The sequence below is a fragment of the Theobroma cacao genome, chromosome 4, assembly GCF_053813885.1.
Source record: "Theobroma cacao isolate CCN51 chromosome 4, ASM5381388v1, whole genome shotgun sequence".
In the NCBI taxonomy this organism is placed as follows: Eukaryota; Viridiplantae; Streptophyta; class Magnoliopsida; order Malvales; family Malvaceae; genus Theobroma; species Theobroma cacao.
Window position 1 is genome coordinate 4,084,827 of NC_142642.1, and position 23,050 is coordinate 4,107,876.

General features: G+C 35.1%; 1 protein-coding gene across 2 annotated transcripts; it reads left to right on the forward strand.

Moving 5' to 3' along the window:
• The first annotated feature begins 361 nt into the window (after positions 1 to 361).
• Positions 362 to 21,120, forward strand: ARF8 (auxin response factor 8). 2 transcript variants are annotated; one of them, XM_018119588.2, is made up of 14 exons: positions 362 to 730; positions 921 to 1,033; positions 1,123 to 1,221; positions 1,305 to 1,361; positions 1,464 to 1,619; positions 1,692 to 1,776; positions 8,988 to 9,078; positions 9,233 to 9,397; positions 9,473 to 9,595; positions 11,242 to 11,317; positions 17,131 to 17,278; positions 18,502 to 19,493; positions 19,586 to 19,776; positions 20,699 to 21,120. In XM_018119588.2, the coding sequence occupies exons 1-14, from the start codon at positions 688 to 690 to the stop codon at positions 20,874 to 20,876; spliced, it is 2,517 nt and encodes an 838-aa protein (XP_017975077.1). In that variant the 5' UTR covers positions 362 to 687; the 3' UTR covers positions 20,877 to 21,120. The 2 variants fall into 2 exon arrangements, with proteins under 2 accessions (XP_017975077.1, XP_088661747.1); XM_088805621.1 differs by lacking the exon at positions 362 to 730 and having other exon boundaries at positions 1,309 to 1,361.
• The last annotated feature ends 1,930 nt before the right edge of the window (positions 21,121 to 23,050 follow it).

Below are 23,050 nucleotides of genomic sequence, written 5' to 3' on the forward strand. Positions count from 1 at the left end.
GAGTGGTGGCTGGAGTCGGAAGTACGGTTGCCTTTGGCAGTAAATCTTTGGCCCTTTATTTGCAGTAGTATGACACAATCTTACTCTCTTCTCTCAACTCAATAATAAAAAAATAAAATAAAAAATAAAAAAATACAACTTTTACTAGTATTATGGACACCATCCGTACTTCTGACAACGACCACTGAAGGATGGTGGCACATGCCCTGCTGTCATATCAGAACTCCAATGGACGCTCAGGATGCTCCCGTACGGATGAGCTAACGGCTGAGATTCTCTCTCCTCCAAGTTCTCTCTCTACTGCTTCATGTCCAGCTTGGTCGGGTCTCCTATAAAACCACTCTTCTTCTCTTCTCTCTTTTTCTTTTCTTTTGAGTCTTTCTCTCTCTCTCTCTCTCTCACTCACTCACTCTTTCCTTTGCAGGTACCAATACCCAATACCCATGGTGTTGTTCTGGAAGAAGAAGAGGAAACACTTTAATCTTCTTCTTCTCCTCGTTTTCAAGTGAAGATCTAAAAATGGGTTTCTTTTCTTTCCTTTTTTAGAGTCTTAGGGTTTCCATTTCCTGTATAATAATTGCAGTATGGGTGAGGGTTGGGATTTCTGTTGGACTTTTTTAAACACATAACAGTTGGGTTCAATTCAATTCAATTTTTCTCTTCCTTCGAGCAAAAACTAAGGTTGATATGAAGCTTTCAGCGTCAGGCCTGGGTCAGCATGGCCATGAAGGTATTCTTCAGTCTTATTATTTTTATTTTAATCCTTTTCAGTTCATCTTGAGTATATAAAGCAACTAAATTGTCATCATTCTTGTAGCTTGTTCTTGCTCATTTTGGCATAAATCCCGATACATTTGCATGTAAATTAGGTTTCATTTCTTTACAATTATTATTTCTACAATAATATGAATGATGATTAGGGGAAAACAAGTGCTTGAACTCAGAGCTGTGGCACGCGTGCGCTGGGCCACTGGTGTGCCTACCCACTGTGGGGAGCCGTGTGGTCTACTTTCCTCAGGGTCATAGCGAGCAGGTTCTCCTTTTTAACTTTCTTCTCTCTGCTTAACCAAATCTCTTTCTTTTTTCTTTTTGGACGTTACTTACAATGAAATCAACTTGCAGGTAGCAGCCACAACTAACAAGGAGGTTGACGCCCACATTCCCAATTACCCCAACTTGCCTCCTCAGTTGATATGTCAGCTCCACAACGTTACCATGCATGTCAGTTCCTTCGTTTTTATTCATTTTCACCCATACACAAATAAAGGTCTCAGAGTTAAAACAGTTTATGCGCGTTATTTCAGGCAGATGTTGAGACAGATGAAGTATATGCCCAAATGACACTGCAGCCTTTGACACCAGTATGATTGCTTTCTTTTTTAGTTCAATACTTTTTGGTTTTTATATTGATGTTTTCTTTTTGTTTTTTTTTTGTTACTTTTTTCATCTATACATTCATACAGGAAGAGCAGAAGGATACATTTCTTCCTATGGAGTTGGGAATTCCAAGCAAGCAGCCAACGAATTATTTCTGCAAGACACTGACAGCAAGTGATACTAGTACCCATGGAGGGTTTTCTGTTCCTCGTCGTGCTGCTGAGAAAGTCTTCCCTCCACTGGTACTATCTCTCTTATATCTTTAGTTCAAAACTGGTATCTGAGTGCTGATGCTATCCTTCTTTCTCTTGCAGGACTTCTCGCAGCAGCCACCAGCTCAGGAACTTATTGCAAGGGATCTCCATGATGCTGAGTGGAAATTTAGACATATCTTTAGAGGTTAGTTTCGACTTCTGTTCCTGTCAAGCATTCTCACAGGCTATAATAATTTTAGGTTCATTGGATTTGTAAGTTGTTAGAGCTTGCCGTGCTATCTTAATTTTAAGGCTCTGTTGGTTTAAATACAATTAAAACTCTGATCTCCAAACTGAAATTTCAACTGGCGAAGAATAAGCTCTTTTCCATAGGCAAAATTCATAGTGTTATAGTGGACTTGCTGATATTTTCCTTTCTTGCTGCTTTGGAAGTTGCTAATAGCACAACAATGTTATGGGCTTATAGCTGCTTGAGATCAATGAATTTTGAGAAACATGTTTGATTATTGTGTTGTATAAGTTACTTAAAACTAGTCTTTTTTGCCTCGAATAGTAATTTTTTCTTGTCTTGTATCTTACTATTTCCTTTGATCAGTTGTCCATATTGGTTCCCCTTGTTTATATGTGGAAGTAAAACATCCATGATTTGTGTTAGGGCTCGTACATTCCTGGTCTGAATATTCATTTCTGTGTGCTTAATTTTTTATCGTTTGTCCTGGAAAAATGTCTTCATGAAACTCTTGAAAACATAAATAGTCTCGCGGTTTACCTCCTGAGCAAGAAATCAAATTGATACTTTTTAAATACCTGTTTCATTTCTTAATCACCCATTGTCATATTTTCATAATATGGCTCATCAGCTTAATATCTCTTTACTTAGCAGGATTCTCTATGTCGTCTTTGTTTTTGTATAGTGCACTAAGTGCTCTTTGTCCACTTGGTTGGCATTTTTTTTTTGTTATGAGGATCTTATCAAATAAGTTTGTGAGATAAGATATTCCTTTTTCTTTTTTCCTTTTCTACTTCCATGCTTTGATGGGGACACCATCCCATCCCACTGGTTTTTACTTTTCAACATTTTAAGAGTGTCCTTTCTATTTGCTGAATTATTTGGTAGAACCAGAATTGCTCTTTTCTTCCCAATTGTGTTTGAGTTCATAAAAATGAATCCTGAAAATTACTTCTTTGTTTATCCTTCATAGCCTTCTCAAGAACAAACATATATTCTCCACCATCCTTAATACACTTGATTCAAATTTTTATTCCGGTTCTCTCATTTTGGCAAGTTTGTATCTCTTTGGCATCTAGCCACTACTAAAAATCAGCATGAGCTAAAACTTTTTCTTCACTTACTACCTTTTTGACCTTTCTTTGTTGCTTTGCATGTTGCTAGATTTTCTCTACAATGCTTTATAAAAAGCTCTTTTAACTTGAACTTTATTTTGTAGTTATTTTTTCTACCACCAAGATTCATTTTGTGTACAAGCCCCCCTTTTTGTTTTTTCAAAACCTTAAAATGTACTTAATAGCCTTTGTTGTATCCAGGGCTGTAATGTGTTGAGTTGGGTCGACATGGTGCCAGGCTCGAGTTTGGTTGAGATTTACTTTTTGTGCTTGAGCTCAATTCGAAAAATAATCAAGTTAATTGAGCTCGTTTCAATTAGGTTTTTACTTATGTAAGGAGCTTGAAACTTGACTTAAGCTCGAGCTAGAGTTCGAAATTAGAACTCAATTGACACTTTAAAATATGCAAATAAACATTATATTTCATTTAGAAATGTCTATAATACTAAAAATATTTAAAAAAAAATCAAAGCTCAATAAGACTTGTGAGCCACTTGAGCTGAGTATTACAAAGCTTGAACTCATCTCAATTGGTTACTTGAGTAGCTTGAGCTCGACTTGACAGTGAATGAGTCAAATTTGAGTATGCATTGAGCTAAGCCTGAATAGCTCATGAGTAGTTTGACTCGTTTACACTCTAGTTGTAACAAGTATTTTCTTGTTACCATCCTTATACACTTTCTTCGCTTTAAATTCCTTGCCCTCCTTTCTTTTGTTGTGGCAAGTTTGTATGTCTCTCGCTTACTTTGGTATTCAACTAGGTACAAGAAAGTGTTTACTTCTCTTTTAGTCTTCTTAGCCATTTTCTTTGTCATCTTGTACTTTGCAATGGTTTCCCTCACATATCGTAAGCTTCCTTAAGAACAAAAACTATTTTTTTTTTCTAATCATGGTCTTTTCTCTTACTTTTTCGACCAAGAGGTATTATAGGTGGACACCTTTTGATTCTTGTAAAATTGTTTGAGCCACATTTTGGATGTGATTACACATATCATCCCACTTAGAATTTGCTTTCTCATTTGCTCACCAACCTTGTTTAAGCAACTTGTTCTTAGAAGTCATAAGTTTCCTCCTTTCAAATATCTCCATTTACTTCTTTCCTTCCATAGTGAGACATAGGGGGCTAATTGAGCGAAGCGAAGCTGGCTAAGGCTTGAGCTTGCTTGAGCTTTTATTTTTTGTGCTTAAGCTTAGGTTGAAAAATAATTGAGTTACTTGACCTCAACTTGACTGGGCTCCATTGTGATCAACTTACGTAAGGAGCTTGAAACTCGCTTCTTTTGACTTGAGGCTCAAATTTAAAACTCAAATAATATTGAAAATGTGTTGATACATATTTTATGTTATTTATATATGTATAAAATATTAAAAAATTAAGAAATTCAAATCTATAAGAATTGAGCAATATAAAGCTTGAACTTGCCTCGAGCTCAACCAGATAGTGAACAAGTCGAGCTTGTGAATACAAGTCGAGCTTGGGTAGCTCATGAGTAGCTTGATTTGTTTACACCTAAGTTTAGCGTGTATGTCATGTATAATAACATATATTGGTGGGTCAAGGTTTTCCTGGTTACACCTAAGTTTGATGTCTACGTCATGTATGATAACATATATTGGTGGCTCAAGGTTTTCCTGGGGAGACTTTACAATCCGTACAATCTGTGTCCTTTGTTTGGTATTTTATCTTTATAAGTGATATGTGATGACATGCTAATCTTATTTCTAAAACAAGTTTAGCTATCATGAGGTCATATGTTATAACAAAGTTTGTGATAGCCTTTCCTTCATCATCTGTCTTTTCTGAAACCATAGTCTCCATGAATAATTTCTGATTTCCTTGGTCTCTTTTTTCACATGCCCATTCAAATCTCCCCAGTGAATTTTTCTTTTCTTGATGGGACCTTTGGATCATACCAATTAAATCTTCTCAGAACTAACTTATCCAATTCTCATGAGGTGCATATACAATCACCTTATTAAAGGTCTTTGCTCCACCACTGATTTGATACCTTTGATTCTGTATCAAATCCTTTGGAAATTCCCAACATCATCCTTCAAGGTCTTGACCATGATGATAACATATTAGTTTTTGTTCTCTTCTTACCTAAATATAAGGTTGAAGCTCAGAGTCAAGTTCCTTGGCTTTTCTTAGTCTCTTGGATTCACTTAATTCTTCTAAATAGCCTCAACGGCCTCCCCAATTACGTGTTAATGACTTAGTAGTCCAAGTCCAAAAACCCACATTACAGTTTTTGGCTATCTTCTTTACCTGCACATGTATAAAGATGCTTATCAATTGAATGAATAAAGGAACATGTAAAATGATTTTTAGAGGTCACAATTTCCAAAGATTTATGTAATTTGCGTCGTATTAATCGTTAGGATTTTGGGTTTAAATGATTTATCACACGGACTGGATATTTTTTTTTTATGTTGGAAATTCGCGCAGGGCCCAGCTACCCTGTAAACGACATGGACTGGATATTCGATAGTACACGTTTTATAAAAAAGGGTTTCAATTCTTGTCGTAATTGTACCGTACTTCAGAAATGTATTTTGAATTTTGAGTTCAAAAAAATGTCTTGATTCATCTTCTTATACAAACATAGGAATTTTTTAGTCGCTTAAATTGACACATTATGTGTATATCCACTAAATTAGAGAGGAGATATTTTCTATTGGGTTGAAAGCAAGTTAAGGATATATAGTAATTTAGAGAAATAATGATTCCTAAAGTACAAAAAAATCCGTACTTAATGGATTGGTTTCAACATCCCAGTGATTTTGACTAAAGCTCTTACATATGTATGTGCTCTGCTATAGCTATAGCATCATCGTGGTTTCATAACAATCCTTATCAATAAAGATTTTGACCAAGTTTTATGATGGTTGTTGACTATCCAATGCAACTCTCCTGGTTTATCTGGCTGGGTGGTAATCATAATATAGGAGCCTTGGACTTAATGTAGTCACTACATCAATTAAATTCTTTTTATTGAATATCACATTTACTGGGATTCCAATTCAATTTTTAATTATTTTCTTGTCAAGACATTTACTAAATGCTTTTTTGCAACCAAACTACAATGCTAAACTAAGCTGCAAAATCAAAGTAGGCTGTGCAGAGCTTGAAAATCAAAATATGCATTAAAAGAAAGTAAATGTAAAATACTACCCTTGATTTAAATACTTTGAATGCTAAAGGAATGGAAAACTTATAGCTGAATCTGAGAAAGGTTGGGCCTTGTTTGTTTGATGAGACCAAAGTATTCCTAGTATTGACTAACAAAAAATGACTAGTGAATTGATAATAATGAACTATAATAAGTATGCAAAGAATTCTCAGGAGTTGTGATTTAAATGGAAATAAATGTAGTGCATGTGGGAGACATCTACGTCCAAAGAAGTCAATATGTAAGTTTCATCAGGGAAAGAGACATTTCACCTCTTGATTAAAGATAGATCAAAATCTTTAAATGCCCATTCTTTCAATTAATACATAATTCTTTAAGATACAGATTGTGCGTACTGTTCATAATTGCTAGAAATCAATTGAATGATTACTTGAGTTGTGTCCAATTTAAACTATCTTGGGTCTATAGTATTTTAAACTCCTTGATTGATACCAAAAATTCTTACCTTAAGCTGAATTTGGACTCTCATTTCAATTATGTTTCTTGAACAAAATTATCTTACACAAAGTTATGCTCTTGATGTTACCATGAATCCATTACACTTGAAGAAAAACTATGGTAAAGTGGTAACAGGTATACTTAATGCACAGGTCACCCTCTTGCATTATTAGTAATTTCTTATGCTCCTTTGCGTCCAGTGTAGGTGTTAGGTACGTGTGTATGTGTTTAAGTGTCTGACCTGTCCGTTGGTCTAAATTTGTGATATGCAGATGGGCAACAAAGGATCTAAAGGCAGAATATGGGTGCAGGGACTTGTTTCCCTCTCTGCCTGCAGTTTTATGGTGAAATGGCTTTATAAAAGTTTTATGTGTAGGTGTCAAAAGCCAAATAAAAGCAAACCAACCTACTGGCTAGGAGACAAATAAAAGAAGGCCTAAATGCTAGTATTTTCTTTGAATAGATGTGGAAGAATCCCAAACCAGCCTAAATTCTTTCTTAGTTCTATACAATTAATCAGGGTCCTGATAGTAGAGTCAAGTTTTCTTTTTAATTTTTATTAAATATCTGTATAATATCTTGTTTTGTCATTGTTTTCTCCACTACTATGATTGGCTATTCTATGCCCATTTTATCCACTGTTACCTTAAGGAATCAATTCTCAAGTGGCCATGATTGCATTTAGGATGGTGATTGACCAGTTAGCAGACACCATATTCAGCTGCAATGTTCTTCTACATTTCCAACCCAGCTTCCTTTTTCTATTCTTGGAATTCTCTCTACCCCAGGGGATATCTTTATCACACCTAATCTGTCCATGTTCTTCGTCTGTGACACCATGTTGTCCGAGTGATGCTGATTTAGCCCAATTCTTGGTGTTACCTCCTAAGACTTGTCTGTTGAATCTGACCGATATCCCGCTTATCCTTACTGGCGTCAAGTCATTTTGATGTGGGTACATGATCAAAAATGTTTGAGTTTGGGCAATAGAGATCATCTAAATATGGTTGATCTAAAGAAGGTCAAAATTTCTAAGATATTTTGAATTGATTTATTACTTTCACAGCTTGAGATGAAGAACTTAGGTGTCAGTTTGACTGTTAAAATATTATTTTGATGAGGCATTTAACAGAAGAGAATGCATGATTGGGGCTGCAGTGTGATCAGCACCTAGTTATGGCTCTTTGATACAAATTCATGGTAGCACTTGGTTGGATATGTTTCTAGCTTTGATGATTTTTTTGTCAAATCAATTAGTTGAACTTGTCAGAAGTCATAACATCATGCAATAAACTTGACCCTCTTTATATGAGAGAGTGTCATCTTATCTCTAGTAGTTATAGAGACCATTTCCTTGTTTTTGTAATTATAAACTAATGATTGGGGCTAGTGGGGCCTATCACTTGCATGTGTTCACGTTGAGTGACACTTTCTTGGATTTCGGTTATTAGTTGAATGGATTGGGCTTTTATAAGTAGTACTTTGATAGTTCAAGAAAGAGAGTTGACAAGGTCAATTCTTAGTCTTTTATGCAACTTACATTGTATTGGAGTTTGTCACAGTGCCTCATGCATAGAGTTTTCAAGAAATTTTGTAAAATGTTCTTTAATAACAGTTGTCCATTTTCTAAAGGTTCAGTGCTTTTATTGTAGTTCAACTGGGCTCTAAATTTAGAAGCTTTGGCATGCAAACCATATTTGGATCTTGTGTAAAATCCTGGTAATCAGTGACAGAAATAAAGACTGATGCATTGCTTTCTGTGCCCATATTGTGAAAACATGAACTTGTCAGTATTTTTGCTGCTAGAATCTGTAAGCTATCGAAAGAGGATGATTCCCTACTACTTTCAAACGTAGAGGAACTTAGAAGCCAGATCTGAGATAAATTGCCAAATACTGGCAACCTCAAATCGTCAAATATGCTTCAAATTAAGGTTTCAGTGCTAGAACCAGCGTTGATGCATACTTTAAAGGGTTATGGAAGTTACTGCCACCGTGCTTAGTCATCATGTAATTAGAACTAGCTATGAGGTTTCACTGTATGTAATGAAAAGACCTTCACTAAGTGGTTTAACTTGGCAGGGTGTGGGACTAACAATTGCTAAATAAATCTCAAAACTCAAAAACTTATAAAATGAAGTTCATATATATATGAGATTCCCTTAAATTCTTCTCAGTTGATTGACTTAGATATTCTACATACTTTGAGGTACTACTTCAGTGCATTGGCTTGGTATTAATTTTTCTCTACTGGTTCTTTTGAGCCTGTAATTGGGGGAACCATGGTTGTACCATCTTCTTGGAACTACAACCATTTTAATGATTAATTAGATTGTGTTTTGTTGCACACTAAAATGATTTATCTAATTGTATAACCATTGATTTCTATTTAATTTGACATAATGTCAATCAACTTGCAGGACAGCCTAAACGTCACCTTCTTACTACAGGCTGGAGTGTGTTTGTTAGTGCCAAGAGACTTGTTGCAGGGGATTCTGTTCTTTTTATTTGGTATTCATTTTCTTTTTCCTGCCAATGCTGCTCAATCTGTATTTTTTTTTAAAAAATTTCGTCCATGTGGTTTGTTGGGTTACATAGTTGGAGTGGAGGGCGAGAGTATGTAAATATTAGTTGTTGACCATATCTTGTCAAATTCTGTTATTAGGAATGAAAAGAATCAGCTTCTTTTGGGAATTCGCCGTGCCACTCGCCCACAAACTGTAATGCCATCATCTGTTTTATCTAGTGATAGCATGCACATTGGACTCCTTGCTGCTGCAGCTCATGCTGCTGCAACTAATAGCTGCTTTACAATATTTTATAATCCAAGGTGGTGATATTTTCTTAACCTCTTTCATTGCTGTTTATGTCTTATCTGTTAACATTATTCTTTTCTTATGTCCAGGGCTAGTCCATCTGAGTTTGTGATACCCCTTTCAAAATATGTCAAGGCTGTTTTCCACACACGTGTCTCAGTTGGGATGCGTTTTCGGATGCTTTTCGAGACAGAAGAATCAAGTGTTCGTAGGTATTATAGTTCTTGATGGTTCACTTAGTATTATTTGAGTGGTTATCTCATATGATTCCATGAATTGCTTCTGTTTATTTGATTTGTGTTCTTGAAAGCCATCTACAATGTTTTTTTAAATCTTTCAGTGAGTTTCTGATATTGTGGACGGTAACTTGTGTATACATTGAAATAAGACTGCCATGTAAGTCACTCATGCTGGTGCTCATGTCAAATATTAGGTAAAATGTTCATGGTGTGAAAGCAGTGTCCTTGCATTAGATATTGAAATAGTACTTTTTGAAAATTTTATATAATTTTTTTTCCTTAAAATATTTGGATTTTTAAGTTTTAGTAGAACTAGTAACAGTCGGTAAAAGTTGGGATATTGCACCATGCTTTACTCTTCCACACCACTTAATTTTGTTATTTTTTTGAACTTCAGGATCATGAGAAATGGAGTATAATTGATTAAGTTTTAAACTTTCTGTTTATATATCGTATACAAGTAATTTTGTGTCAATTTAAATCCTAACACATAACTGATTGTATCCAAACCTAAAAATCTCGACAATCATAAGTTTGGGGTTTATATGGGTTCTCTACAAGTTCTTAATATGTACATTAGGATAAGTTGTGATTTAAATAATACTGAATTATAGTTTCAAGGCTGTGTGGTAATAGAGAGATTGGATAAGAAGAGCTAATCTCACTTTTTCTTTTTTCTTTTTTTACTCTTTTCTAGAGGGAGAGAACTTATAATAACTTTGTTTATAATGCAGGATATACTTTGGTATGAAAATTTGATAACTGAACCTTTTTTTTGTTAAAAAAAACTTTGTTGTGCAGGTAGTTGAACTTTTAGGAATGAGTTAAATTGTAGATAAAATAACTACATATTAAATTAGTAAATATAAATATGTACTTAAGCTATATATTTCAGGATAATATTGTCAGAGAAGAGATTAAATTACATGATAAATACAAAGGGAGTGACAAGGATGAGGTTAATGTTAGGCAACGTAAATTATAACATCACGGGTGCATAGAGTATCTAATAGAATATTCTATTGTTGCAGATTGATTAGATGCTAAAAAAGTAACTAAACGTTTTTCAGATATTGTTGAGGCTTCAGAGGAAAAATGAGCGAATATGATGCAAAAGAAACCAAAGGTTGATTTTAAGAAAAAGGAAAAGGAAATGGAAGAAACAAAAAATGATGGGGAGAAAAATAAGGCAATGAATAATTAAGAAAGGGACAATGAGTGAAGAAGAAAAGGGGGAAAACAGTAAAAATGATTACAGATATTATGCAACTAAGTGCGAATGTGAATGCTAGTATTATTAGAAAAGAAGTTTGTGATGTGGAAGCAGTGTCTGTATACTAGAGCAGAGAGCATCAGGTGCGGCCTTTTTAAGAAATTCCCTAGTCATGACAGCCATTGATTAGAGAACCATCAATATAAGACTCTACTCTTAATTTATTGAAAATACTGTTTTTGATGGACACTATTTGATATTGTCTGCCAGTTGGTGTTTGTCTTCAGCATATGTTGAAATTGCAGTCCTAAAGGTGTACCTCTTGATAGTGTGGCACCAAAGAGCCACTGTTTCTATGTTGCACCATATATATGTTTATTTCTGGATGCCTTTTTTCATTCTCCAGGTATATGGGTACGATAACTGGCATAAGTGATTTGGATTCTGTTCGCTGGCCAAATTCTCATTGGCGGTCTGTGAAGGTAATTATTAACATACTTTTACGTGCATCTTGTAATAGATGGTGCATGGCACCTTTTGTTTATTGTTTGTGATGTTATGATGTCATATTCTTTTATATTATCCATGTGAAGAAAAATTCTTCTGTATTTGATGTCCATTATTTTTTGTATAAAATTTAAAGGATGAAATTTACTCTAGAAATTATCTTCATGTCTATATCTTCCATTAATTGTTGATTTATGAATTGTTTCTAATTGGGGGATAGAACACAAGTTGCATAATTATGTGAACTTAGAATCTTGGAAAAAAGAGGTTAGGGAGATTGTGAGACCTGTAATACTGAGTTACGGAGGTAGTAGGATTATCTAATAGTAGTTTATAGTTTAAATCCTTTATATCATTTGTAATCATAATGTGCTTGTATAGCTGCTAGGATTCTTGAAGTTTCTTGTGGGAGCATGCTTCTTGGTATTAAAAAAAAGGAATATTTTATATCTTGTTTTGTTTGAATTTTCAGCTTTATCAACTTCATCATATTAAATATCTTAAGTACCAAAACTAGCCATTTCATCATCTAGAAGGAGAAACACATGTAGATGTTAGCAGGGACAAATGAAAAGTGACACACAAATAACCCAGTTTAACAGCCAATAACCACCCTTTGTGAAGGTGGTTGTTCTTGGCCACTCTAAAGCCTATTCCACTGCAGAAAGCATCCACCACAACTCAGTGTGGCCCTAAACCCACAATACCCATTTCCAAATAACTGCCACATGTACTAGGAAATCAAACAATAAGCCCAATTTTTGTAATCAATCCGTTCAAAATTTGTGAGATGTGTGAGTATATAAGTTGGTTTCATGAGGGGTGAACATTCTCCACAAAACCCTATCCACCACAACCAAGCATAACCCAACTCACCATATTTATTGCCAAAGAACTGCCGTAACAACCAGAAAATCAAACAATAAACTCAATCTTAGCCGCAATCTATTCAAGACTTAAGATGTGCAAGTATAGATGATGGGTTCATAGAACGAGTGAAATATGTAGAAAATAGGTGGTTGATTCTATAATGGGCTATCTAAATGGTTAGTTGTTGAAGCTGAATTCTCGAGGGGAGATTCAATGTGCTCTACTGGTATTGATAATACTACTAAGGTTCATATGTATGTGTATTTGTATATTAATTTGGATTTGTGTGAATTTGAAGATTCTTAATGAGAGTGGGTGGTGTAGGACAAGGGAGGGGAAAGAGAAATTGGTGTAGCCGGAAGGTTTACGGTAATTAGAACTCAACAATTAAGCTTGAATGGGTTTGATTGTGTTTGGAACAATAGAAAGATAATTGGTTTTTAAGGAAACCTCTTGAATCAAAATTCAGAATAAACAAAGATGATGATAATTAAGATAAATTCTAATCAAATAGAAGGATTAGAATTCTACTCCTAATACAAATTCTCCTCTTAATAAATAAACTTATTATACTAAAATCCTAATAAAGATAAAAAAAGAATCCCAAACTAAATCAAATAAAGAAAATAAAATCCTAAGCTAACGAAAATACTAAATAAAATAGAATTCTTGATGTGCCTGCATCAGTCCCCTTGGGTCAGAAAAGACTCGGCTTTGATGAGTGGGCCTTAACATACTTCTCATAGATGTTTGGATCCACTCGTTTCAATTCCTTTTCAGCAATCCAAGTGCTTTCATTAGCAAGTTTACCAAGCCACTTCACTAAAAATTGTCTAATACGGGTTCCTTGGTCTAGATCAGAATGATGATGGTCAGAATACACAGCAAACTCATGATAAGCCAAGTAGTGCTGCCAATGCCGAATAGCCCTTACCAAAGCATAAAACTCTAGTCTTAAGTTGAATAATGTCATCTAGAGTCCGTCAACTTTTCACTAAAAAACTCTATAGGCTTTCCATCTTGACTAAAAACTGCTCTAATTCTTACATGTGAAGCATCACACTCAACAACAAATAACTTCTCAAAATCTGGTAGTGCAAGAACCAGGGCTTTTTTTGCAGACTGACCACTCAAATCCATCTTTCTTCAAAGATTCAGTTTTAGGACTCATAATAGAACCAAAATTTCGAATGAATCTCCTATAAAAAGACGCCAATCCATGAAAACTCCTTACTTCTTTGATAGATGTAGGTGCTGGCCACTCTGAAATTGCACAAATCTTCTCTGGATCTGGTTTCAAACCTCCTGCTGACACAATGAAACCAAGAAATACCACCTCTGGTTGCATAAAATTGCACTTTTTCAAGTTTATACAAAGCTGCTCTTTTTGAAGTACTTCTAGAACTTGTCTTAAATGTTTTAAGTGCTCTTCCTTAGTGTGGCTATAGATCAAAATATTATCAAAGTAAACCACCACAAATGAATTCAAGAAGGGCTTGAGCACCTTTGTCATGACTCATGAATGTGCTTGGTGCATTAGAAAGGCCAAATGGCATCACCAACCATTCAAATAATCCATCCGGAGTTTTGAAGGCTGTTTTCCATTCATCTCCACTCCTCATTCAAATTTGATGATATCCGTTCTTCAAATCGATCTTTGAAAACACTCCGGAGCCAACTAATTCGCCAAGCATCTCATCCAATCGAGGAATAGGAAAACAATACTTGACTGTAATTTTATTTATGGCATGGCTGTCCGCACAGATCCTCTATAAACCATCTTTCTTAGGAGCTAACAAAGCTGGGCAAGCACAAGGACTTTTACTATCACTCACTAGATCTTTCTCCGACAACTCCTCAACCTGTCTTTGTACCTCGGCTCGCTGCATAGGTGGCATTCTATATGCTGGCAGATTTGGTAATGATGCTCCCGGTACCATATCAATTGCATGTTGGATGCTCCGTAGAGGTGGTCGACTTTTTGGCAAATCCTCATTAACCAATTTTCTAAACTCCTTCAATAGCTGCTGAATTTTGGTTGGATATTGAGGTGATTTACCCCTCTAATAACTCTTCAAAAGCTTAGTTACCAAAGCATACATAATTCTCATCTCACTACTTTCAGCTTTAAAATTTTCAGCGGACAAATACCCAGTGATTTTGCTGTTTGTAGGGCTTGAAGTTGCTGATTTTTTAGTCTCTTTTTTAAGAAGATATAAAGTATACCTCTTGTTCTCATTGTAGAAGGAATAAGTAGTTGGCTTCGTCTTATGATCCATATCGTGATCATATAATCAAGGTCTACCAACAAGAATATGGCCAACATCCATTGGCACATCACATAAGGCCTCATCATCCAAGTTACCTCCCGTAGTGAATTTCTCCAAACATTGAATAGTTATTGGTACCCCATGTCCTTTCTTTAGCTACTCAATCTTGTAAAGATGAGGATGTTTGCTTGTAGGAAGCTTCAATTTGTCTACTGCCTCTTTTGAAATAATATTTTCTATGCTTCCTCCACTTTACTTTTACAAACAACTCGTGTGAAAAATACTTCGCCTCTTGCAATCATTTGCTTCCTCATTTACTATTGTTGTCATCACTCTTCATACCACTAATGACTCATCTTGTGCAAGATAAACATCGATTTCTTCTATCTCCTCATCATGCTCATCATAAACAGGCTCTAACTCTTCCCCTAATTTCGCTAAGTTCACCCTTCATTGTGGGCAAGCAAAAGAAATGTGCCCCTTTTACCCACAAGCAAAACATCGAATCTGGGAATTGTTGTCCCCTTTTTTTGTATAAGAACCATAACTGTTTTGTCACCATAAGGCATTATACCCTTGCCTTTATCATTCTTTCAACATGGGTTGCACCTCTATTAGTTTTATTGGTTGTGGCAACCCCTCGATAATTTTGTTGGGATGTTTGATAACCTCGTCTTGCTTCGGAATTTCTTGCCACTGGGTGCCATATAAGGGCTTTTTAGCACCATAGCATAAAACTTGTTTTTCTAATGCTAAAGCATATTGACGAGCATCTTCAATGTTGTACAAATGAACTACTCCCATCTCATCTCTAATAGAATGATTCAAACCAGGAAGATAATGAGAAGTAATTTGTTCGTTACTCTCTGGTAATCCAACCCGAATTGATAGGTTATTGAACTTTGATGTATACTCAACAGTCGTTATTTTGCTTCAAACAAAGAAACTTTTCATATAATTCCATAATATAATCAGCAGGTAAAAATTGCTCTCGTAATTTGTTTTTCTTGTGCTCCCAAGTGTTGACTTTAAGCGTCCCTTGTCATGCATGTTGCTTTTCAACTCGCTTCCACAATTGAAGTGCGGTACTTTTCAATTTCAGCTATACAAATAACACTTTTCGATTTTCAGCCATGGGTTTCCATTCAAAGTAATTTTCCAAACTCTCTTCTCAATTTAGATAATCCTCCGCATGAAACTTTCCATGAAAATCAGTTACTTTGATCTTGATTCCTTCACCATTTAAATCAAGAATGTGTAATAATCGGCCCTCCAATCCCACTCTTGTCGCTTGATTTGCGGCTCCCTCTTTACGAAAGGGGTTCTCAATCTGAAATTCATCATCATCCTCAAGATTTTGAATCTTAAGGGGGTTGTGGTCACCTTCCGGATTCTCCATTTGGGCTTCAACTTGCATAGCCCGGGTCAAGTCATCAATATTCTCCGTATCTCAGCCAACTCAGTTTGTTGGGGCTGGTTGCCTCTAATTCACCCTTTACCTCAGCCAACCATAGTTTCCTAACTAAAATAGTGGGATTGTTTGCTCTAGGATCACCTATTTATAGTAATTAAGATAAATCTTAATCAAATAGAAGGATTAGAATTCTATTCCTAATACAAATTCTTCTCTTAATAAATAAACTTATTATACTAAAATCCGAATAAAGATAAAAAAAGAATGCCAAACTAAAAAAAATAAAGAATAAACTCCTAAGCTAATGAAAATACTAAATAAAATAGAATTCTTGATGCGCCTGTATTAGAAATGAAAAATTTTCAGTATATTCATTTTTCCATCGACAATGATTCAAGGTGGCACTCTGTTGATGCCATTGATGGAAGTTAGGGATAAAAAGAAGGAACAGGGGAGAGAAATCAGAAAGAAATTAGAAAGAAATAAGAGAGAAGAATAAGTAGGTAGGGGATCCCATTTCTATGTGCAATGGACTGAGTTCAGTGGAGAAAAATGAGGAAAAAGATCCTTATCATTTTTAGCTGCCTGAATACATTTAACACACTTACTAAGCTTAATTGTATGTAAGTTACATGTGCTTAATTGTGTTGAAATGTTGGCTGAATGCATAAAATGGTATGCACTTTCTTCTGTGGTGGTCTCAAAATTAGGTCTAAAGGCATCGCTCTGCATTATTAATGTCTGGTGCATCTCATAAGGAACAATTTGAGAGGTGCACTTTCTTTTGTGTTGGCCTTATAATTAGGGTCCCAATGCATTATGTTGCATTATGTTTTTGTTGTTAGCATGTTGATATTGTATGTTCTCTATCATCTATAGCTCCGATAGCATAACACAGAAGTACTTTTACCTCTGCATCTGTTATATCTGTTTGTACGATGTTTCTAACAATTTCAACTATATGCTCAAAATTGTCTTCCCGGCTTACAATTCTTTGTAGGTATCTATTCTGTCAATTTCAAAAGAGAATACCTATGCAAAATGCTAAACTTCGGGTTCACTGACCCGTAGAGTTACTATGTAGTCCCATTAGCATGCATGGAAATTTCCACGTGTCTTCCATCTCCCTGTGAATTGTTTTTATTTGCACAAGTTATCATCATGCTGAAAATTTTTCTCTACCCTAAACTTTTAATTGATTGGACTTCAATTTTTTACCCACTTCTGTGTGCAGGTTGGCTGGGATGAGTCAACAGCAGGTGAGAGGCAGCCAAGGGTATCATTGTGGGAGATTGAGCCTTTAACTACATTTCCAATGTATCCATCTTTGTTTCCCCTCAGACTGAAACGCCCTTGGCATCCTGGTTCCTCATCTTTGCATGGTATTGTTCTTTCTGAAGTTCAGTCTTAAGCCCCTTTCTAAAGAAATCTGGCTGGACATTTTATTTTATTTCTATGGATTTGAGATTGGTTAACCTGTCTTCTTTTGGGGTTGTGAAGTTAAGACTGTGTTGTTGCCTGAGGCAAGAGTGTTTAATGATTCTTGTTTTACAGGTGCCTTGATAAGAAGCTGAGGTAGGAATCTCTAATGTGTATAGAGAATTTTAAGTTTAAAAGCTATATCTGAAAGGAAACTTTGGGATTGTGCTATGCCATGCTTAGCTAGGGGTGCCTTGGCATATTGCATGACATTTATTGTAGTAACCCACTCAAAGCTTTAATAATAGTGCTGCTAATAGTTAGTTGGTTGTCTTCAGACCAGATCCCACCTTCCCTTATTGTTAAGCATCCTTTTGGCAATAAGCGGAGAGGCAGAACTTGTAAGACCACATTATTTCTTAGAATTAACCAATATAAAATGACACCACCTAATGCTGCGCCTGACATGTAAAATTCAATGCTAACAATTGGAACAAATGGGCCTTTGACATGTCCTGTTGAAACAGGACAACAAACATCTAACAAGACCAAGACTTTCTAGGGGATCTGATACCAGTTGAGCTTCCAACCTAAAAGGTTAAAACAAATTGGCAATAGCTTGAGAGGTCTAACTTGAATATGAAGCCTAAAACAAATGCTAAATTCTTATAATATAGGATAAGACAACTTAATTTTTAGATCTGATGGATTAGGAAGAGAACCAAACCTGATCCTGACAGGAACCAACTTGACTTGAGTGACTTTGGTCGAGGCCTGGGCCTAGTTACTTTTGTTGGGCATTCTAATTGTCACATTGATTATAGAGTAAGAAAACAAACACCCAAACCCACACCTACACACACCCTCACGTTTTCAAGGTTTTAATTCTTGATTAAACTCATATCAGGAAGTATTTGTCCTTTGAGAAAAGGTGATGTGCTAATGGATTTAGAGAGTTTTTCCGACGCTCAGCCAGTATTGCAATTCATTTGGCTGGATTATTTGGAAACACAAGTGATTGACAAAATGAAAGAAAAGTAGTATCTGCACTGTGGCATATATGGTTTTCACTGCTTACCTTAACCGTAGACAGTTTGATCATGATGCATGGGTTAATATGTTTATCACTATTGCTTTTTGTATCTGATTCTTTGGATATCTTACCATGATAATCGTCTTCATGCAGATAACCGAGATGATGTAGCTAATGGCTTAATGTGGCTAAGGGGGGGATCTGGAGACCAAGGACTACACTCTCTTAATTTTCAATCTTTCGGCTCATTTCCGTGGATGCAGCAGAGGCTAGATCTTAGTTTCCCAGGAAATGATCATACTCTGCAGTACCAAGCCATGCTGGCTCCTGGGTTGCAGAACCTAGGAAGTGGGGATCCCCTGAGACAGCAGTTGCAGCAATCTTTGCAGTATGTTCAACAGCCAGGCAGCCATAATTTACTGTTGCATCTGCAGCAGCAGCAGCAGCAACAGCAACAGCGAGCTGTTTCACAGTCAGTTCCACATAACATGCTGCAGGCACAATCCCAAATTCTATCTGAGAATTTGCCCTCAGTTCTTGGACAGGAACAAGTAGGCAATCAACTGGAGGAACAGGCTCAGCAACAGCATAACATGAATCAAAGTGATCAGCTCCAGCAGAGGCAGCCGGTTAATGTGCCTTCATCATTTCTGAAAACAGATTTTATCGAGTCAGCAAAGTTCTCAGGATCTGTTCCGGCTGCCCAGAATATGCTGGGTTCATTGTGTGGTGAAAGCAGTGCAAATCTTTTGAACTTCTCCAGAACTGGTCAGTCGATACTAGCTGAGCAGTTACCGCAGCAATCCTGGGCACCAAAGAGTACTCATTCACAGGTAAATGCCTTTGCTAGCTCAACATCACTTCCACCAGTGTTTCATGGCAAAGATGCTATAATAGAGCCAGAAATTGGTAGCTCTGATGCCCAGAATTCTGCTCTTTTTGGTGGTAACAATGATTCATATGGCCTTCTACTCCCCACCACTATGCCTGGTTTTGCTACATCATCAAGTGAAGCTGATGTGCCCTCAATCCCATTAGGGGATCCGTCATTCCAGAATCCTCTGTTTGGTTGCATGCAAGACTCTTCAGAGCTGCAGAGCACAGGGCAAGTTGACCCACCGACTCCAACTCGAACATTTGTCAAGGTATATGTGCTGCTGTTTATAAAGGTTAATTTTGTTTTCATCATAGCTTGCTAAAGATTAAAGTGATGTTGATTCTATTTTTGTTTTTGTAGGTTTATAAATCAGGGTCGGTAGGACGCTCATTAGACATCTCCCGGTTCAGCAGCTACCATGAGCTGCGAGAGGAGCTGGCGCAGATGTTTGGAATTGAGGGGAAGTTGGAAGACCCTCTTAGATCAGGCTGGCAGCTTGTATTTGTCGACAGGGAGAATGATATACTTCTCCTTGGAGACGACCCTTGGGAGTAAGTACTTTAGAGTCTTCTCTTCTGTGTCCAAACCCCTTAAAACGTGTTTTTTATATTGTCCTTAATGAGTTTTGACCTCCTTTTCCCCTGTGCATTCATTTTTATTTATTTCCTCCTCGAATGCCCACCCATCCAGCACAGCATTCTTTTCTGACTTATGCTCATTTTTGACATATTTTGAAGCATTGCTGCCCAGTACAACAATATTGGTCTTATTTTCATCTTGTAAGAGTTTGTAGGATTTAGCTGTTATACAAGACTCTCAATGCACTTCCCTTCATTCTGCTTGAATCTTTTGAGTGACATCTTTATCAGTTTTCCCATAGATTTAGATTACTCTCTTTTTGGTACGCCTTTTTATATTTTCACACTTCTAATTGATCTTCCATTCTCATTGTTGCTTGTAGTGAAGTTGCATTTCAAAGCTTTGTTTTAGATTGATCAAGTAGAAACTCTACACTCCAAATCTCAAAGCTGATTCTTGGTGTAAACTTATTGGATTGGAAAAATACTATTGTCTCTTTGTGACTCCTCAAGCTACTATTTCATTATATATATTTTTTACACTATGGAAATAAGCAATGGGCTTCTTTCTTCTTTAAGACCCTCTGAAAAAGAAATAAAATCTTTTAGAAAAACGAAAAAACCTGACAGACGTGAATGAAGAGAGGTTACTGGATCACGAGGTTGAATCACATGATCGAGATCAAACTGTGAGAATTTTGCATTTCGGAAACATAGCTTTAGGTTTAAGCAGTTACAATAATTTCCTTTTCTTTCTTAACCAAGTCACCGTATATTAGTACTTTCATTGATTGTTTTTGGCATTTCGCATTTTGATGATATTTAATTGATAGTCATTTTGGCATTTAAGCCTATGAAGTGTGGTTAATTTTTGTTTGTATAACGAACCATGCAGCGCATTTGTGAATAATGTTTGGTACATAAAGATACTTTCACCAGAGGATGTGCAGAAGATGGGGGAGCAACGGGTGGAGCCGTTTAGCCCAACCCCAGGTCAAAGGATGAATAGCAGTGGCACTGGTGCTCGAGACCGTGTCTCTGGACTATCATCTGTTGGTTCACTCGAATACTGAGCCTGCATCTGCATGTATGAAGGTGCAACAAATTCCAATGAATTTTCTGCTATTGTGTTTCTCCCTTTAGTAGTCTGAGTGCTACATGAGACTTGTTTTGCCGAGACTAGTTATCCCCTTGGCTTTAGAATACGTGTAACTAAGTTCACACCCTAGGTTAGGGAATTAATTTATCTCCAACATTTGTTGCAAATCAATACATGTCCGTAGACTTTAAGCAATATATGGTACTGTTATTGTGCAATTACGGCTTCTCCTTTCCTTTCTTATTTCTCAATAAAAAACTTGTTTTTCTTACATTGCTTTCTTGCTATTACCAATGAAAATTAAGCAGTACTTCCTAGGAGTGCAATGAGTGTTTTAAAGGGATCATTGCAAGTTCCAAAACGTGTACTGGCCTAAAGCAAAATGAAAAATCCCACGTATACTACATTCTCGAAGTAATAAAACTTCCATGTGCTTTCAGGATAAGGATTGTACACTCACATTCCTTACAATGTGTTTAATAGAGATACATTGTGGTGTTTATTTTGAAAAATTAATGCAATTTCGTGTTGTAATGACGTTTATTTGGAAAAATCAACGCAATTTCGTATCATAATTTACTTTGCACAATTATCATATTTGATTTGATATTTTTACTCTTCATTTAAAAAATTGATTGAAAATCTTTTTCAACATAACTTATACTTCTTGATTTGACATTTTCGGGTATTGTCAAATAGATAGATGAAATCTTATATAGTGGATCAATATACTAATTTTTTATAAATTTACATATAGTAAAAATAAATATAATCAAGTATAACATTTACAATACATATAGGAAAATAGACAAATCAATCAAAAAATTCCAAAACTTAATTTTTATCACTTTAAAAATTTTAAAAAATAAGAAATAATTTTAAATTTTTAAAATAAATCTATAAATTAAATTTGAAAAATATAAAAACGATTTTTCATTATTAGAAATTCTAATTTTTTTAAAAAACTTAAAAATAATTTTTAATTGTTTAAAAAAAATTCTAGAACAATAAAATATGGAAATAATTTTTATTTTTAAGAAATTATAAAAGATTAGAAAATTCATTAAATAAAAAATATATTTAGAATTTTTGAAAAAATAGAAAATACTCTTTTTTATGCTTATAATTTTTAAAATTATAAAAATGATTTCCTCTATAAATTTTAATAAACTTTTAAAAATAAAAATAATTTTTTTCAAAAAATCTCCTTTTGAGTTTTTTTTTTCAAAAAAGAATTCTTTCCATTTTTAATTTTTTAGAAGAATTTTATAATAATAATAATAATAATATATTTAAAAATTCTCAAAATTACTAACAAATAAAAAATTATTTTCTAGTTAATACTAATGTGGACTTGCCTTGTCCGATGGTTGGTTATGGGTTGGGAGAATGTTGGCTCTATTTCATAGGAATAATTTATTTTATGAAGTTTGATAGTCAAATTTCTATATGTTTCTTTTTTGCTTATGCCATATCTAAACTAAATTTGTGCTATAATAAATAAAATAAAATATATGAGATTATAATATTTTGAGATTATAATAAGAAATGAAAAAAAATATATTAGATTGTAATAAAAAATGAAAATAAAATATATGAGATTAAAATTTTTTTTAATAGATGATATCATATAAAAATTTAAGAGAATTAGATAAAGAAGTTGGAGAGAGAAGCTCTGAGTGAAAATAAAGTTGTTTTGAAAAAAGTCTCTCAAATGAATTGTGAAGGCTTTATATATAGTATTAGAAATGACGGTTACTTAAGAATAGATTTTAATGCACGTAATGAATAGCGACTTTAATATTGGATAACTATTATTGAGTTTTTAATGTTGAGTAACGATTAGAAATCTATTATCTGACTATTAAAATAATAAATTTTATGATCGTTACTAATATAATGAGATTTATTCTTGAGTCAAGTTTAAATGGAAGAGGTATACAGGAAAAACTATGCAAGAACAATTTAAGGGACAAGGGGAGTACATGAATGGGTATAAGAGAAGAATATAAGATGGAGAAACATTTGTAGTTAAAGAAAAGGTTAAGAGAATACCTCTTAACTACCTCTATATCTGAACCACTAAGCCAAACTCTCCAAAACATCCCAAGATGAAAGTAATCTGCGAACCTTGTCACTTATTCGAGG